Genomic DNA, 18,928 nt, shown 5'->3' with positions numbered 1-18,928 from the left:
TTCTTTCCTTCCCTTCCCATTCCCATTCTCCTCACCCAGCTCTTCCAGCATCCCACTTTGGAGCAAAGTCAGTGCCAGATTTTAACAGCTGCATCCCACTATGCAGAAGGCAAGGTCACACCAATGGCCAGATTTTGCTGTGCCACCACCTCATGCTTCAACCACATTTTCTGCCACACACCTGTTGCTCTTCTTTGCGGCCTTGCACCCCTGCCATCTCCTGCCTTTCCTTTTCTGCCAAACTGTGCACGACTGAAATGGTTCCAGCAGTAAAAAGGTCTCCACTGCTCCGATCTGCGTGTCCCGGGGGGGCGAGGCATTGACCACTGGAATACTGCCTTAAAGTAATCAATAACACTGGGTGACACGCCAACCTCATGCTGGCCAACCAGGGATAACTTGGGGTATTTCCTCATTCTCCAGAGAGAAACAGCTATTTGTTTAAGAAAGGCTGTCACCCGAAAACATCCCTGTGCCTCCCTCAGACCGCCACACTCCAGGAGACAGGAGCTGGAAAGCCTGAAGCCGGCTGTGGGGAACTCTGGAGCCTGGAGGCCATCTTAGCCCCGTGCAGAAGGTAAGCAAAGGTATTTCCACACTTCCCTCAGCGTTAAAAAGCAAAACTTTCTAAAACCCTTGTTAAATATTAGAAGCTTGCTCTAGCTGCCCTGCTTAACAAAGCTGTAGAAAGTGCTTTTGTTTGCTGAATTAATAAAGCGTTTTAAGTGCTTCTGGCAATGCAGTGTTTTTTTAAGCAGTAATAACATGGTCAGATCCTCTGATGTACACAGGAGCAAAGCGGCATTGATTTTGGTGGTAGAGGCTCTCTCTAGGTTTGGTGATTGAAGTTTAGGGAAGCTCTCCTTGCAGTTTGAAGTGGTATTGAGATAGGTCAGAGAGAATGGGCTGTAAACCCCTGTTCTTCCAACCAAAGCTGCATCGTGTTGCTCCGCACTGGGTGAGAACTGGGCCCTCTGGCTATGTACGAAAGATGCAGAAGAGAATTTATAACTTGCCTATAAGACTTAGCTTTTATAGAAGGAGGCCAGGATGTGCCTGTGCTTGCTTGCTTCTCTCCGGGGAAGGGAAGTAGGGGAGGTTGGGCAAACACATGGAAAAACAAAAGCTGGAATGAGATGGGGAAGGAGACAGGCAAAAATCAGTGTAAAAAAATAACAAATGCTTTGGGTATTTGAGAGAAAGACGGGTAAAATATCCAATATTCTTTCAATTTCCCTTCAATCCCTACCTGCTTCATCTTTCATTTACATTGTCAGTCTGCTTAGATTTTTATCTCTTTGAGCTGGGGCTTTTTCCAGAGGCTTGCAAAATGCTCTGCCCAATTTTGAGCGCTATATAAAAACCAGTTAATGACTGTAAACCAAGAAGCATCTCTGTTAAAAATGTTGCCTTCTGGAATAGTTAAATGCCAGTTAACTTGTTTTAAAGCTGGGTTAAAAAGCGTAACGTAGTCGTAAAGTGCTCAGAAGAAAAAGTGTATAAGCACAGTGCTCTTACTAAACTTGTAGCAGCAAAGAACAATGCAAATTTTTTGCTATAGAAATGCAAAGTCAGAAGAAGTCTCTGGCAGTCTCAGCTACCTCACAGCAACGTACAGCATCCCATAAAGTCTTTCTGTTTTCCCTCTCAGCTACAGAGGTCTTAGGACAATGGTCTGTCTTCATGCCTTACCTCTTCTCTCCACTGTCTTCATTCTGTCAATGAAATCAGTTTCAGCCTGGCCCTGGCTTTCTCAGATATCTTCATGCTGTCTTTCACCTGGGCTTCTTTGCTTGGGAACCCAGCCTTGATGGATTTCTGTACTCCTAGCCCATTTAATACCTTCTCAACACCAACTTCTGTCACAAAACTTGCAGGATTAGCCAACACACATGACTAAATTAAGGGACATTTCACTGTTTACTGCCTCAGTTATTACAAAAACTATTTGCATGTAGCAAGTGTAGGCATGCATGCGTGCATGGCTGTGTGTGCGTGTGTAACACGGGTGTGTGTACTGAAATGGTGAGTGTCCAGATTCTCTTCCTTCTCTTGCATTTTATAACTTGCTCACAGGACAGCAAAGCCATCTTTGTCACAAACTATCAGCTTTCTCTGAGGACAGAAACCTGCAGATTGATATTTCCTATTTTTATGCATTTGAAAGCCTTGAGCTGGAGTAAAGCTACAACAAAACATCATGAAGAAGTTGTGATTGATTTGTGCCATAAAGTTAATGGCAGTGTGAAAGTTCAATGATCTCTGACTCAGTAGTCTAAGATGTCCAACCTGACATGGAAAAATATCTGTGGATCCACTTTTGTACTGATCAGCCTTTTCTCTTTGGCTATAGATCGCAGCGTGGGTGCAGTATGAGCTGAGGCTGTTCACTTTGGTGAAGAAGGATCTAATAGCAGCCCACAACTTGAAAGGGAGTGACAGAGGTGATGGAGTAGTGGGAGAGGATGTAACAAGGACCAACAGCCCTGTTTACAGCTTGGGACATTCAAGTTGGCCATGAGGAGACTTTTTCACTAAGAGGCTGGGGCAGCCCTGGAACAGGTCACCCAGAGAAGTGGTGGTAGCTCCATCCTTGGGGGTTTTCAAAGCTCAGCTACACAAAGCCACGGCTGACACAGTGACCTAGTGTTGGTGGTAGTCCTTTCAGCTTTCAGCAGCAGGTCAGGCTGGAGACTTGTAGAGATCCCTTTCAACAAGTGCTTCATTTATGTTGACTGGTTTTAAAAGATAATTCTTTGGTTTTAAAAGAACCTGACTGCTGTGAAATATTAAGCTGCTGTTTTGCATGTTGCGGCAGATCTCTGAAAAAGAGATGGGATGGCTTTGTGACCTGCCCTTAGCAAAGAGCCACAGGATTAGACATGGTTCTAGTCTTTCAGATATTTTAAGGTGGGTACCAAACAGCCCCATAACCCACAGTCTTGTCTACCCTTACCTGTAGAATAAGCACGTCACAGTAAACCGTAATGAAAGTTTGTCCAGCTCTTGCTGACAGTGTATTTTTGATTGAAATAGAGAAAGTGCAGTTAACAGGGGCTCCGGTGAGGCTCCCTCATCTGCCTCAGTTGCAAGGCAGGTTTGGACACTTCTATGAAATTCCTGGCAATCATTTCCTGCTCTTCTAGACCATCAGTGCAGGAGATTTCAAATCAGCTTCCCAAGACAGTGGTCCCAGACAATCTGGTGCATCCACCTCCCCTTCCACCCAGGGCCTTAGCCCCACCATGAAGTCTGCCAGCCAGGGTATCGGTTTGTGTGGCCGTGGCTTTGTTACTGATGTTCCCGATGGACAGATACTTGTCCATTAACAACTAAAACGAAACTTCCCATTCATCTCATACCAACACATATTTAGTCCTGGCAATTTTAAATAAATTCAGCTAAACAATCCAGTTTTTAATAATTTCATTTTAATTAAAGTCTCTGAAGGGAACAGGCTCTTTAGAACAGGATTACCCGTGTAAATCTTAACTGGAACATCTCTTGCTTCAAAACTCATTCTTTTTTTCACTAAAGAAGAAAACTGCTGAAATCCCATGCCTCCTGTGCTGCAGTAACCCAAAACTCCCTGCGTCTTTCCTCAACAGAGAGCTACCATGTGCACGGGAAAGTGTTCGAAGTGCATCGGGATCACCCTGTTCCCACTGGCAGCGTGTGCCATAGTCTCCAACATCCTCCTGTACTTCCCCAACGGACGAGTTCTGCAGCTCAGCGAGATAACTGACCTGGTCTGGTTTTTCCATGGCATTCTGGGAGCTGGCATACTGGTAAGAGAGAAATGTTGCTGTGTTTTCTTACGGGGTTTGTTTTGTTTTGGGGTTTTTTGTTCGGTTTCGTTCTGTTTTAATTCAGGGCTAAGAAAACCTCTGTTGACAAAAAAAGTCATAAAATGTGTTTTGCATAAACATGTGAGCAGCTTAACTGGGAAGCTGGGTAAGGGACTGAGAAACTGCACTCAAGACTGGGAAAAGTCCCTAATCACAGGAATACAAGTTATTCCTGAAATAGATATCAGGACCCCAAGTCAGGAGGAAGCAACAGGATTGACTTCTCACTGTGGAGAAGGGTGACATGGGTGTTTCATCCTCCATGAGTCAAAGCAAAGCTGAGGTCCTAAGCTCAGCTGGAGGTGGTAAGTTTTCACAACTGTCTGCACCCCCTCATTACTCCTCTGACTGATTTTATGCTCATGTCATCCACAAAAAACATTAAGGGCAAAACTGAAACATGTTTCAGTAGGTGTTTGTTAGAGATCCAGCCAACACTGAATGAATGTGGAGCTGCAAATGGCTTAAATCCCAAAAGTCCCCTGTGTTCCCACACCCCCACCTACCTCCTCTTGGGTTTGATCTGGTTTGTGTGTGCTCTTCTATAACCAGTTCTCCATTCCACCATTCAGGAAAGATTGCTTTTATGTGAATACTCATAACTGAAAGGGAACATGTGTGTGAACACTGATTTTTCCAGTACGTTAGAAAGCCTGCTTCATTTATGCTCTAGCAGTTATCCACCCGAGTGCAGATAAAAAGCCAGGGGAGTAATATGGATATGACAAGTACTGGCTGTTGTGCAGCCTAGACAGATGGTAAACTGGCACAGAGCTGGATACCTGTACATCCAAAAAATGAAATTTAAGAATAATTAACTTAGAAAAAAGCAAATCTCATTCACAGTCCAGCTATGATGCAGCTACCACTTAAGTCTCTGGAAAAACTACAATGGATGTGGTTTAGACTCATACTTCCCAAAGCAGAAACATGGTATAACGTCGTTGAATAAATTGGTCTCCACCAGCAGCTTGCCTGCTTTGTCTTCCAGCTAACACTTGGGCCTATTACTCACACTGAGCTTGAACGTAAGCATGGGTTTGTGGAAGGAAGCCTAAAGGAAGAAGTGGAACTACATGAGAGACCTGTGGAAAATTTGTATCACTGCAAGCCCAGGAGTCATTGGCGTTCAATGAAAGGAAAGGCAGATGTTAGGCATGAGAGAGTCACAGGCTCATTGAAAACGTGCATTCTTTAAAGGCTTCCACACAGGCTTGCCTGTGGCCGGCACTGCATACATCAGAAATGAGAACAGCAAGTGAGAGGGGAGGAAAAATTTGCACTGACCTTCAAAACACAGCTTTAGGAGTAATTATTGATCCACAAACAATCCTGTTGGGTGTACGTGTTTTCCAGAAAACAGCATGACAAATGCCCAAAGGTGAAGAGAAGGGGAAAGAAAGCATTATCATCAGCTCCATTTTCCAGGTGCTGGAAGCACGGAAAAATGAAGACTGGCTTCTGGGCCTCCTAGGGAGCTAAGCAAGGGGCAGAATGACCCATGACTGGTGCCTGGTCCTCCACAGTGAGGACAGACCAGGCTGCGAAGTGTTCCCCCATGCACCCAGCTTCTCCCCAGAGGAAACTCAGGAAAGTCATGCCAACAGATCACCCGATCTTGGAGAGTCTCCCTGTAACCAGGACACAGCCTCCAGAGCCAGGAACATGAGGGAAAATTCTTAACAGCCTGGCCTAGCCCTGTAAGCTGGAAAAACTGCTTCCACCTGGGAACTATCTGTAGATGGATACCTAGATCATCAGTGCACTCTTGGGCTGAGCAGCCAGCCCCAACTCTTCCTCCTCCTCTGCTGCTTCTCTAATGGAAATCTGTATGACATGAAAACCTCTCCATTTCCTTATTTCAAAAGTTTGGGGTGTAAAGGGAGGAAGGCTGGCTCCATGTGTCATAATAATATCTTTCCTGATGGAAAGCCCACATACAATGCTGGGACATGCCTGACTGAGCCATAGCTCACGAGCAGCTCTCATTTTACTGACAACAGCCAGATCTAGTAAATTCTCATTCCCTTGTCAAAAAGCAGGTTTTTATAATCAGGCACTGCAAAAAAAAGAAAGCTGCCAATCAAGCCCTTCATTCTGAGCCAGACTAATAGATGACACAAAGCTGTTTGCCACTTGTTAGATGGGAAACCGCCAAAGAAGAAAAACAGCTCTGGAGGAAAGGGAGTCTTGATTTGATCAGCAGAGGTATTGGCTCTCCTGAGTGCCAGCCGGTGGCACCCTGGGGCTGAGGCTGCCTTGAGGACCACCTGTGATTATTTAAGAGCTGACTTCTTTCCAGGAAGAGGAACATCTTTTTAACCTCAATGCTTTACACCTGCAGGCCTCCAGCTGTGGTCCAGAACCACTGTGGGTGCTGGAGGCTGCCTCTGGGGTGTGCATTAAAAGCCTGGAGAGCAAATCCTTTGAAAAATATTTAGGGGGCTGCGAATCTAAGCAGGTTCCATAACACTGTCCTACACAGTCTGACAGATATTCACCTACACGCAGAAATCGCCCAGGCTTCATTCACCATGGACACTCTGCTCTTCCTGCCCAACATGGGACAATGTCTCTCCAGCATCTGGTCAGGCTGGTTTACAGCTTTTATGGCTTTTGTGTGTTTGGTTGGGGGGTTCTCCTTCTTTCATTAACTTTATAGGGACCTTTTTCTACATTCTCGAGTACTCATTTTCTTGTGTTGCTCTTTGAGATGCCTACACAAGCAGTGGTGGGCAGAAGCAAGGCAGCAGGAGTGCTCTGACTGCACAGCTAGATCCACAAAAGCTTTCTTGACCTCTAGCTACTAAGCTAAATACAGCCTTTCCTATCTCCAGAGTGCCTCTGTAAGGTGGCATTATATCCTGGGACACAGATGGTTACTGACTTCATTGTATCAGGCCAGCTCCACCTGATAATTACCATGGAGAAAGCTGATGTGAGCTGGGAGTTCCCTGTGGAGTGAAGGCCATTTTGTAGGTTTTTCCAGAAGCTTAGCACAAGGAACCCGTCAGATGTGTTTCAGGAAAGACTGCTTTCGCAATTGTAAGCCAGAGCAGGATGCTCAGCAAATTTAAACTGACATAATTCTTACTCTAGTGATGCATCTTTTCCAAGCAAAAATTTAATTTTCTCAAAACTGACACGTTTGTCCCTGAAAAAAACCAACAGAACCCTGCTGAAGAGAAGCAGTATAGCTTCAGCAATCAGAATTACTGTACCAGAAACTTGCAAGTCAGCTCTAGCTGTAATCCCGCTTCTTCCGGAGTTACTCTTCAGCAAGTACCAAAACCTAAGCAGGTGTAACTCATAGAGAAGAGGCAGGTGGATTGCATTTGAGGAACACGATGCCCCAGCTTTTAGACTTAAAAACCCATTCCAGCAGAAGTGCCACACGCCAATTCAGCTTGTCCTTTTCTCGCAGGTTATTTTGCCGGCATTCATGATGCTGGGAGCAGGCGGAGCAGGATGTTGCGCTAACAGGTGTGGGGTAAGTGGATATTTATGTGTTGAAACGGCACTATAGGGTTTGCAAAACAGCTCTTAAATGGCTGCTCAGCAGGTGGAAACGTACAATGACAAACCATCGCACCACCATCAACTGCAATGTCAGGGAAATGCAGGAGAGGAGCTTGATCTACAGCATCCCTGGGCTGGGGCTGAGAGCTCAGTTAGCCAACAAGAATGTTATGATATTGCAGCCACTGATACAAGGGAAATCATAGTCAGGCAGGGCAGATGCTGGAGCATTTAAGCACAACACTGAGGGCAGAGGGGTACAAAGATACTTCAATTCACCCCACAAAGTAAAGCATGGCTCCAGCTTTCTCCTGCTCAAGGCAGTCCTAAAGACTGAGACAGCTGCCTGTTCCTCCTTCTGCTTCCACCTGGTCCCATTTCTTCCATACCCTTCCACAGCAATTTGGTTTTCCCCAGGTTCATCCCTGCTTACCTCTGTAGGTGTAGGTAATTCCCCTACTTTGCAGGCCCGTGCTAAAAGCCTGCATTCCTGGGGGCTGGTCCTCATGCTTTGACCCAGAGCACACATTTGCCTAAGTGTTATGCACGTGAAAGGTACAAATGCAGTTTGGGGTCTGTCATCCAGAGAAATGCCAGAGAGGCTTTTTCCCTTGATATTTAAGAATATTATAGAGCAACATGTTATACAGGCATCTCCATTAATCCTCAAGCCCTGGGCACAGCCTTCTGTGTGGCCATCATTAGTAGAAAGAATTTAGAAATGTTTATTTTGGCCTTCCCAGAAGCAGCCTGGAACAAGAGATTCCATACAATAAAGAATGTCTTTTCTGTATTCTTCAATTAACATTTAGTTTGATCCATGAAAAGGCCATTACCTCTTCAGGATGTTTTACTTCAGTTAACTCATTATTCATAATACCAAAATAACATTCTTAATTAAGATGTCAGCAAGTACCTCCCAAGGGACATGTCATTCCATTGATCTTGCCAAACACCACAGGCACAGAGAAGATGCTAACAATGGTCAAGCAGTCCAGTTGCAGATCTGGGGTGTCAGCCTAGGCACCCTGAACGCCATGCCTGAGCCAGCTACTTCTCCTGATTTTGAGTGATGTAGAAAGTGGTGGTGAAAAGCAGCCGTACTGTGGGTGTTTCCACACTCCGCTGAACATGGTAAGTCATGAGGGGACTTCCAGCTGAACTGGGCTCAGTTCACGTAGTATTTCAGGTCTCCCTTCTCCATCCTTCATAGCACCGCTGAATATTACAAAGACAAGAGGCAAACTTCCCCAGACTGGCTGGGTTCACTCCCCCAGCCCACTGGTGCTGGGTGGCGCAGTGCCATCCAGCAGCCCGCATCTGCAAACCCACCATGCTCCTCTTTTCCCCTTCACCACTCTTTTGATCTCTGAGCCATTCCTAGCCGCAGCACATGGATGCCAGGTATCCTGTCTGCACCTTCCCATCACTAATGGGTTACCTACAAGCTGTTTCTCCTTTTCCTTATTTGCTGTTACAGAGGAATACAGTAAACATTGTTAAGAAAGTAGTTGGATTATGTGCTACAATATTTGTATAAAGAGAGTTAGCTGATGGCCAAGTGATGAAGGTACTCAAACCAGAGAACAGGCTTGCTGAGGACAGTATATCTTTGAAAATGCTCTCTTCTGGGACTGTGGGAATTGCTCACCTCTTTGAGGTGAGGTGAAAAGGGGTGAAGCTCTACAAGTCACCTTATGTTTTAAACAGAATGTGGCTCAAACGAGAGATGAGATGGGGGCACGAGCGAAGAGCAAGTGGCTATGAATAGCATTAAAAACAACAGCTTCCCCTGCGCAGCTCCTGGGGAAGAGTGATTTCCAAGCATGCAAAAAGAGGTTAGCATTGCAGGGAGGCCTGAAGGCCAGGGATGTGCTTCTTCAGGAGATGAAACCTCAGGGAAACTTTGTTTTGGGGATACTGGGAGGAAATGCACAGAACACCCACATCAGGGTTGCTCCGATGCCCTGACTATGTGGGCTGTATACACAAGGAGGGTACGGTGAGAATCGGCAGGCAGATGAGAGCAGAGGAACCCTGGGACCAGTTCAAACACACATGATGGCAGGGAGATCCCAAGGTGCCAGAGCTTCTTGTGAGGTAGGTCTGGGTGGACCTGATATGGGGTGCCCAGCTCTTGGTGGTTTGCCCACCAGCTTCCACCTACTGGCAGGGAAATAGCCCACACTGGAGCTACTCAGCAGCCTCTGTAATCCAAAGGCTAGTCTGGCCACCTTTCTGCTTTGGGGACCTTAAGTATAAAATGGTAGTTTACACTGAATACTCAGCATTGCTTTTCATAGGGGAAAAAAAAGGCTAAAGAACTAATACTTACCAGAATTATTATTCAGTCAGAACCACAACCATTTTCCTCAGGATAGGGACTCTATCCTATTTGGTGCAATTTCTGGTTTAATAGTTTCGGACTTCATCAAAGCCTTTACATGCTGCTGAAATATCAACCACAGTAATAATTATTATTATATTTCTCATCCTTTTTATTCACATTACTGACTTCTCCAGTTCACAGTGATTACTTGCTGCATTGAGTAAGTTTTTTCATTAATCCATTTTAAATTGTTGTCTGCAAACATACCTAGATGGCTTCTTGTCCTTGTATTATGGAATAATGATTTAGAAAGCTTCTGTGTCTTGCAGCTTAGAAAGTACACACCTGAAAGCATCCACTGCACTTACACAATGAGGAAAAAAGCCTCCCCCCCAAAAAAATACAGCTTCTGTAATTGCATCAGCAAATATACTGCAGTATTTCCCTCTAAGCCTTCCTTAAGAGTTACTAGAAGGACAAGAATAGCCACAGCAGCTTTCTAGACAAACAAACCTAGAGAAGCAAAGATATCTGGATAATCAGACAGGACATTAATCCCCTCCCCCCCAAAAAAAAACCCAACCAAAAACCAAAACACTCAACAAAAAAAAAAACCAACCAAAAACAACCCCCACCAAAAAGCCCTCCAGAGAAAGAAAGAGAGAAGAATGAAATGTGCATGAAACAAGAACCAGTGCAATAAAGAGCAGCACAAGCTGGGACAGGAGGAACATGGTAACTTCACCAAAGCAGCTGATGTAAATGTTCAAAGAATGTGTTCAAAGAGTGCTAAAAGTCTTAATCAGCTAACCAGAAAGAATCCAATTGTGTGAAGGATAAAGTAAAGAAAACATTAAAAGAAAATCAGCAAAAATTATCAGCAAAACCTTTGCAAGAGGTAGAGAACAGGCCAACACCACGGGAAATTCATTTCAACAAACTCAAGCATCCCAGCTTAGATCTCATGTTGCAAATGAAGACACAAAACTAGAGGAAAATTTTTTTGAAAAAGAATTAGAACTAGGGAAAATACTGAAAGGTTGAGATGAAGAGTTAGCTAATAAAATTCTTGGATTTCCACAGATTACAGGGCAAGCCTCTAGAAAAGTCTCCAGAACAGTAAATATAATGAGGAAATGTCACTGCATGTCTAGAAAATGATGAGGAGAGCCAATCTAAGAGCTGCAGCAACTTCAGAATCCCCTTTCAGTGACAAGTCTTTGTCTATATGATCATGTGCACAGTAAAGGACATAGATGAGATGAAGTTAGTCACACAGCCAACAGATTTCAAATGAGAAAATCACGTGTCAGAGAATAGTTATCAAAGGTAGCACTGATGAGTACTACTAGTACTAGAAATAACCACTATCATAAAACATCGTAATAGGGAAAAAACATTTTACTTTCCCTATTATAATTATCTTTGGGATGCCCTGTACTACTATGTTGTGCTAAAACTAATTGTTAGCCTAATTAAGATCCTTCAACCAAGATGCAGATTGCACAGTTGAAGTAAATGAGAAAACAGGTGGGGAAAAGTGGTTCAGCATGGGCAGGAGTTTCAGGCAGAGTATCTATCAGTCACTCACCTTCACCACCAGGCATGCCTAGTTACCTTATTATGAGAGACAGTGCATCAGCTACAACCCAGGCGCTGCTTTGGTCCAGGACAATATACTAAATTACCTACATTTTGCTGACAAAGAAGCTCTTCTAAGAGGTAAGTCAGCCAATAAGTAGATAAGGACAAAAAGAGTTATCCAGCTTTGCAAAAAAAGATAGAGTTATGAATCAGACATGATGAAATAAACCTCATGAGAAATCCCAGCAATTTCTAACTCAAGGATTGCTTTAGAGGCAAAACAACACACAAAATGAGTCAATTCACACACCAACAGCATGTAAGGTTGTACAGAAAGCAGTAATGTCATCGGCTGGCAAGCTGGAAACTGCATTCACCAGCTTGAACACGTTTAAATAGTGAATAGTTTTCAAGACTATGTCACAAATCTCCAACGTGGATGGTGGGTATTTCTATTTGACTCTGTAGTGCAGAACTCTGCGCAGCAGCTGGCATTAGGAGGTTTCTACCTTCCTTCTGGGCTACTAGGTTTCACTGGTATTTGCTGGCATCAGGGAAATGTGAGGCCTGAGGTACCTGGCTTCACACCCAAGTCATGGGTAGGAGTGTTTCCCACGTGCTTCCTCAGCCGTGCCTCTGCCCTGAACCCGTGGCGGTCTCGCTGCCTTGGCCCTAGTCCAGGTCTCCTCCTGGCTCTCTCAGTCTGCTCCAGAGCTTCTTTTCTCTCTCCTTCTTGGCAGAATTGTGAGCAACCACAAGCAGTGACTCTTAACAAGACTAGTGGGAAGCCTGTCCCAGATATAACACCTGTAGCACCCTCCTGAGATTCTTGTTCCTATACACAAACAGCAACCAGCTACACCCTATCCATGGAAAGAAAGCTACCCCAAAACAGGGCAAAGGTGTCATCTGTGCCTGTTTAGCCTGGAGAAGATAAGACTGAAGGGGGATCTTCTCAATGTCTACAAATACCTTAAGGGCGAGTGTCAGGAGGACAGGGCCAGGCTCTTTTCAGTGGAGCCCAGCGACAGGACAAGGGGCAACAGGCACAAACTGTGTCACAGAGAGCTCCACCTGAATATGAGGAAGATCTTTGTTACCCTGAGGGTGACAGAGCCCTGGCACAGGCTGCCCAGAGAGGCTGTGGGGTCTCCTGCTCTGGAGACATTCAGAACCCGCTTGGGTGAGACCTGCTCCAGGTGACCCTGCTTTAGCAAGGGCTGGACTAGATGACCTCCAGAGGTCCCTTCCACCCCTGACCAATCTGCTGTTCTGTGATTCTGTTTCTGTGGGAATGGCCAAAGTAAGATGTATACTACATTACACAGAATTCAAAATCACTGCTGGTTCGCTGCCGCCACACGCAGCACAATTAGACAATTAGATTTCTCAACACATGCAGTGGTAACCACATGTCATGCTGTTGCAAAATGAAGGAAAGCAGCAATAAGAAAGGCTCTTTTGCATTCTTCATCAATTAGCAAAAACAACCATTGCATCTTCTGTTGCTTTCATACCTGGTTTGGTAGTTGCTTGCTAGTTTCTGTTGGTACAATGGCTGAGAAAAGCAGTCTTGGTGAAGAGTTGGAAATGCCAAGACACATATATGGACCACATCAAGCCAATACTGGCTTCATATTGGCTCTTTGAAAGAAGACCCAACAGATTTTTCATAGTTGATGGATCAAGTATAAAACTCCGAATAAGTAAAACTCTGGGTTCTAAAAGCAAATACAGTCTGAAATCCTTTAACACCTAGGATAGATGCAACGGTCAGAAAAAGTCAAGTATTCTTTATTCCCACAAATACCATTCTATTATTATGAGTTTCAGCATATAGTAAGAAACAGATAAAGATAATTCCTTCCCATTTAGCTTTTTCCCAGTAAGCTTTCCATGTTATTCAAGCATCTCTGCGTGCAATGTTTGAAGGCCTTTTCCCTTTCAGATGCTGGTGTCAGTGGTTCTGGCTGTGCTGGGATTCCTGGGAGGAGTGTATTGTGTGGTCATCTCCTCGCTGGGGCTGATTGGGGGCCCTCTGTGTGACACAGGTGATGGAGAATACCTCTACCCTTTCAGGAATGACACCCTGGAGTGAGTATGATTTACAGGCTCCTCCAGCTTTGCTTTCCCTAATCCCACCACCACATCTTTTTATAGCAAATCTGGACTGTTCCAAAGTGAACTGAAGGTCACCCTGCCTAAGCCTCAGTTCACATTTCTCTGAGTGGCATGTTCCAGCTGGTCATCCCTTTCACCAAGGAATAATCCTTGGGCAAACTGCCAGAGTTTCTTCTGTTGTGCTGGTCAGCAGCCCCTTGTGCAAGTTGCACCATGCTTTCAAAAGGCTGCTGAGCTGTGACTCCCACCAAAGTCAAAAGGAAATGTTTGATACACATGCCACATTAATCTGTTAAATCATGAATTGTGTCTACCTACTTCTGAAAAGCAAAGCCAAAATCTCTGAATCTTTATTAACCTTGGCAACCATGCTCTTCAAGCCGGAGCCGGAGATAATGGATGGACTGGGCTGAGATACCACAGCAGGAATGGAGAATATGGAGACACATTTTAAAAACACTATGGACCCTTCCTTTTAGTTATTAACACTGCCATAAAACAAAAGGAAGATTCTTGTGCATGCAACAAAGTACAGATGTGGCTCTCTTCCCTAGTCATCAATTGCACCTCTGAAAAGGGAATTCTGAAGATAATTACCAGCTTTTAACAATTATAATAGGATTTGAGACTCACTTTGTGCAATCAAGTTCAGAAAATGTAATGCCAGAAAACACAGAAAGCATTCTCAAATTTTTATTTTCTAACACATCGCCAATTATTTTTCTCTATCACAGAGACAATTACTTGTTCAACCAGACAACATGGAGCATTTGCAAAGAACCTGAAAACATCATCCTTTGGAATATTATCCTCTTCTCTATTCTCCTGGCCATTGGTGTGATTGAAGCTATTCTTTGCTTTATTCAAGTAATCAATGGACTTATTGGCTTCATATGTGGCACATGTATGAGGAAAAGAAAGGTTGGTATGCAGTAAAAGATACCAGAGTGCTTTATGTGCTTACTGCTTTTATTTTTCAGGCACTGGTAACTGTACATGAGCAGTTCTGCACAACTCCTGCATGAGCTCCTCTGGGAAGCTGAGGCAGAGCAGATGCGTTTGCACACTGTGTCTCTCTGCACCTCATTGTAGCCAGGGATAACCTGGTCCTCAGATACTTCAAAACAATGGACCAGCGTGACGTATTGATGTACTCAGTTGCATGGCTGTCTCCTATTCCACAAGCCTTTTTAGTAAGGTCATATGGCATCTCAGCATCTGTAAGTGAGAGAGATGAGAAGTAGAGGTGTTTTTAATTGGTCAACAGTAGTAAAAATGTCATTTTACAAAATGGAAGAAAACCTCTGTCAGCTTTCATTTGTCTTCACTGCTTCCTTTTCACTGTTTATTTTTTTTGTACAAGATGCTTGCAGTAAGTCTGATATATCCCCCTGGAATATTAATTAATGATCTTTCATTCATTGTCTTTCAGACAAATATTTCTGGAATGTGATCTACAGGGAATGCCAGGACAAGCCCCAAGCTGCTGATTCACATACAATAAGGATAATGAACTGTGCTGTATTTATGGGGGGATGATAAACAAAACCCAAAATATTCAGGAGTTTCATGGGGCAAAACGATTTTTTTCATAAAGAAGTCAGGGTGGAAAACAGCTAGATCGTTTAGATCTGAGACTCCAAATTTTCATCTCTCTAAATATGCCTGCTAAATGTCAGGTACTAGCAAAAACATTGATCCGTCTGGTCCTGCCTGCTGTACTTGTGCATGAAACACAACAGTCCCCAGAGAAAAGCTCACCACTTGCCCTCTTGTGTATATGGGAAAGTGAACTGTTGTTAATGTATACATTTATCAGCTGCACGAAGCAGGTACTCCCTGGCTGGATTTAAATAACCTCCTGTCCTCCAATAAAACCTACTGTGAGCTCACCTGTCTGCTCCTATTAACCTGCAAACTGGGCGCTCCCAGGTATAAATTAAGATGTGCAGAGAATCTATCAAGCGGTGTTTGCAACACAACAGAGTCAACTGAAGCACATGGTTTTCAGTCTCCTTCAGCCACCCTGGAGCCAAATCCCCTTGTGCCGGCGCAGTTGCTTGCTGCCATGTTTGACAAAGTCTAGCACACTTCTAAATCAGTTTTTCAGGAAATCGGAAAGATGTGGAAGCCCTGGAGGAGCATTTGGTCGACATAGACGGTAGGGTTTGGAGCAAGAGTTTAAAATTGTCTGCTTTAACAAAATGGTGGAGACCCTCACCACCAATTTTGCCCTCACAAGACTACATTTTCCACACAGGTCTGTAGGGCTGTTCTAGAATGGATCACATGGACAATGCAATTAACTGGTAAAAATAAATATTACATTGATACAGGTAGTAATTATGTGCAACTTACTAATAAATAAGAGATACAATCTGAAAGGCAACAAATTGCATCAGTCTTAGTGTTACAGCAACAGTAGTCCCAACCAAGAACTGCATAATTCTTCATCATCACTCAAGATCAAGCCCTTGATGCTAAAGTCCATGACTGGCAAATTTCATAAATCCCATCATTTCAGTGACTTCCTCAAAGGTTAATTCTTGGACATGCCACTGACTTCCCCTAGTCAGCCAAACTGTAATACAATCTTTATCCATCCTGAATGCATCTATGCAGTTACAAAATTCTGAATATATTTAAAGCACTTGGAGTCTGTTTTTCAAAGAGAGGCATTTATGGTTTCTCAGTCAAAAGTTGTTCATATTTCTGCATTGTAGCACAGGAGCAAGTTACTTGAACACAGTTATTGCAGACACACATTGCTGTTTGCGCCGTCCTCTAAATGCAGCACACAACATGCTTTGTATAAATGTCCCCTTTTTACAAAATGGGGAAGAAAATATCAGTTGCAGTAGATGCAGAGCACATGTAAAATTTGTTGGAGCATAGCTTCACCCCTAGAAGCAGATTTGACCTATGAAGCTTAAAAGCACCTTCTCTAAAAAAAAGCATAAGACTTGTCAGTTTTCAGTCATGGCTATGTGCATCCAAACCTGCCAGGTGGCTTAAAAAGCTCATGTTCACTGTCAGCAGTGAAGCCTGGGCAGTGCTGCCATATAAAGCAGAGATCAAAATAAAGCTGATTCAACCAGGAAGAGTCAAGGAGGCAGCTAGAAGGATAATCAGCATGTAGTCAGGTGGAGAGAGATTCCATCAGCAGAGGGGCTCTATGAGCTCCTCACGGTCCCTAAATATCAGCCCTACCCTCATCCTTTAGTTCTGTTGCCCTGAGTCTTATCTCTACGATAAAGCCTGGTCGGGCTGTGCCAGCACAGGGAGAGGGAGAGGTACCCGCTGGCACACACCACCTCCAGCACCGAAAAATACATGCGCTGTACTGCTGGCATCTGCTTGTTCCAAGCTGTCCTGCCCTGGGGATGTTTAGTGTCGTCTGTGTGCTTAGGGGCACACCCTCTGTCCTGCCAGCTGGGCACTCACTGGCCTCACTGATCTGTGTCAATATTAAATATTGTTATTCTGAAGTTCTTTTCTGGCTTGATTTCTGTGACCTAAAAGGCTTGTGACTTCAAACTAGCTCCAGTAGGAAGAGACATGGAATAACACAGAAAATTTAACTCTAAATTGTCTAACTTGAACTGCCGAAAAAAGAGTCTTTTCTGGGGTAGGCATCAAGCTACGTGGTCCGTGGAGAGAGGCAGCCTTCCCCCAGACCACACTGAAAGGGATGTCTAAGGCAGGTGGGAGGCATTGCCTCCATGGGCAAGACCCACTTGTCCCCCCTAGACAGGAGCATCTGGTGCCATTTGAAGTGCAGCAAAGCATCCCGCTCAACCTCCAGATGCCACACCAGGTGGCAAGGGTCTCCCACATGTCCTCTGTCACACCTGAGAGCTGCTCACAGATGTCTAGTGACCCAAGTACCTCAGCTGGGGCTAGCAACACAGAGAGGTGTGTGGCCAAAGCAAACAGCTGCCTCTTGCTAACACAAGGATGCTAAAAATTCATTTAGTCAAGATACATAAAGGTGGTTAAAATGAGGTGAAATCACTTCACCTCATTGTTTTTTGGATGCCCTGAATCACCTTTTACATGAGTCAAAGCCTGACTTTTCAGAAGTGTCACCAGACCCTCCTCCAGCACGTTGCAACGGCGGCAGCTCCTCACACCGAGCACTGCAGGGACACCTGTAAACCCAGGCTTTTCTGGTGGGCAAGGCTTCAGAAGAAAATGACTATGTAATACTACTAATAATTTTTATTTGGACAGAGAGTTGGCTTGACTGAAGATAAAATACCGTGTTTCATAACAGGGATTACTGCAGACTTAAAGTTGGGGTTTTCTTTTCCAAAATGGAAAGAATTATTTCAGGGAATTCTCCTAACAAAGGAAAAGAAACATTTTGTCTCTGAAATGTATTGTACACATGAAGAAAACTAAGAAACTCATAATATTCTTCTATATCTATCTTTTACCTCTATTAATTTTCTATCTATCTATCTATCTACCTACCTACCTGTCTATCAATGCCTTCTCTGTATCTCTCACTCTTAAATAACTAATGGTCAAAAACTCACACAGGCATAATAACATGTTTTTATTATTTTAAATAGTTATTATATTAATTAATAAATTAATATTAATTTATTATATTACTCACTGTTCAATCCTACACAGTCTTTTATAGAAGGAGTAAAAGGATGTTACTTTCTAATCAAATTCTCCCTCTGTCTTCTACATTTGAACACATACAGGAGATCAACCACATGCAAATCTGTGTTGGTTGGAAGAGAAAAAAATGTTTCTGGGATTGACTTGGGACAGGAATAAAACTTTAGACCAAGGACACCATCTGAAAAATTGTAAATGTTCAGAGACCAACGGCCCAGTGTTTCAGCTGCCGGCATCAAGGGCATCAAGGACGTGATTCAAATACCTGGGTTGGAAACCACAGACTAGTTCCTACCATCTCATTTCAACAGGAACTGTCAGATCATTTTGATGCAAATAGCTCAGATGCCTTAGGCCCCAGTGCTCGGTTTTTCTTGGCACGAAGAGCAAAGCAAACCAGTGAGAGGCTGGTCCCCGCAGACCTCCCTGTGCCACAGCCCTGTGTCCCTCCTCCCAGCGAGTTCCTCACAGGCAACCACCTCTTTGCAAACAAACTTTAAAAAAATCCCAAAGAAAATTAAGAAAAAAAAAAAAAGAAAAAAGAAAAAAGAAAAAAAAAAAAAAAAGACCTTTCCAGATTCCCAGATAACTTTATGTAATTTTGTACAGAGCACAACCTCTATGGGCTTGTCCCTTTCCAGAGGAGTGAGAGGGGACACTTCAGAAATGCCCTTCCCTGGGGACCCCCTCATGCCTGTGCAGCCGATGGGCCACAGAGGGCCATCTAAGGCTCAGCATCAATAACGTAGCATATCTAACCCAGAAAGGCAGGGCAAGGGCTTTATCCTCGGCACAGAGATCACTGTTTTGTCCATCTTTATCTCCTCCTGTCAGTTAGCTTCAAAGCAGAATAGCTGTAAGTGCTCACTACAGTGCAGATCAATTCCACCAT

General features: G+C 44.0%; 1 protein-coding gene across 3 annotated transcripts; it reads left to right on the top strand.

Moving 5' to 3' along the window:
• Positions 1-427: 427 nt before the first annotated feature.
• LOC102055922 (transmembrane 4 L6 family member 1-like) lies at positions 428-16,889 on the top strand. Of its 3 annotated transcripts, none has more exons than XM_027798993.2 (6): positions 428-587; positions 3,609-3,788; positions 7,273-7,338; positions 13,229-13,374; positions 14,136-14,322; positions 14,834-16,889. In XM_027798993.2, exons 2-6 carry the CDS (start codon positions 3,618-3,620, stop codon positions 14,852-14,854), a joined length of 591 nt encoding a protein of 196 aa, XP_027654794.1. In that variant the 5' UTR covers positions 428-587; positions 3,609-3,617; the 3' UTR covers positions 14,855-16,889. The 3 variants fall into 3 exon arrangements, with proteins under 3 accessions (XP_027654794.1, XP_027654796.1, XP_005434751.1); XM_005434694.3 differs by having other exon boundaries at positions 429-577; XM_027798995.2 differs by lacking the exon at positions 7,273-7,338 and having other exon boundaries at positions 428-577.
• The last annotated feature ends 2,039 nt before the right edge of the window (positions 16,890-18,928 follow it).

The sequence above is a fragment of the Falco cherrug genome, chromosome 2 (genome assembly GCF_023634085.1).
Source record: "Falco cherrug isolate bFalChe1 chromosome 2, bFalChe1.pri, whole genome shotgun sequence".
Lineage (NCBI taxonomy): Eukaryota > Metazoa > Chordata > Aves > Falconiformes > Falconidae > Falco > Falco cherrug.
This window is presented reverse-complemented; position numbering and strand designations above follow the sequence as displayed.

Coding starts and splice junctions, on each gene's coding strand:
- LOC102055922 (XM_027798993.2), top strand. CDS start 3,618: ATGTGCACGGGAAAGTGTTCGAAGTGCATCGGGATCACCCTGTTCCCA. Junction 7,339..13,228: donor GTTGCGCTAACAGGTGTGGG/GTAAGTGGATAT, acceptor TTTCCCTTTCAG/ATGCTGGTGTCAGTGGTTCT. Junction 13,375..14,135: donor TTCAGGAATGACACCCTGGA/GTGAGTATGATT, acceptor TCTCTATCACAG/AGACAATTACTTGTTCAACC.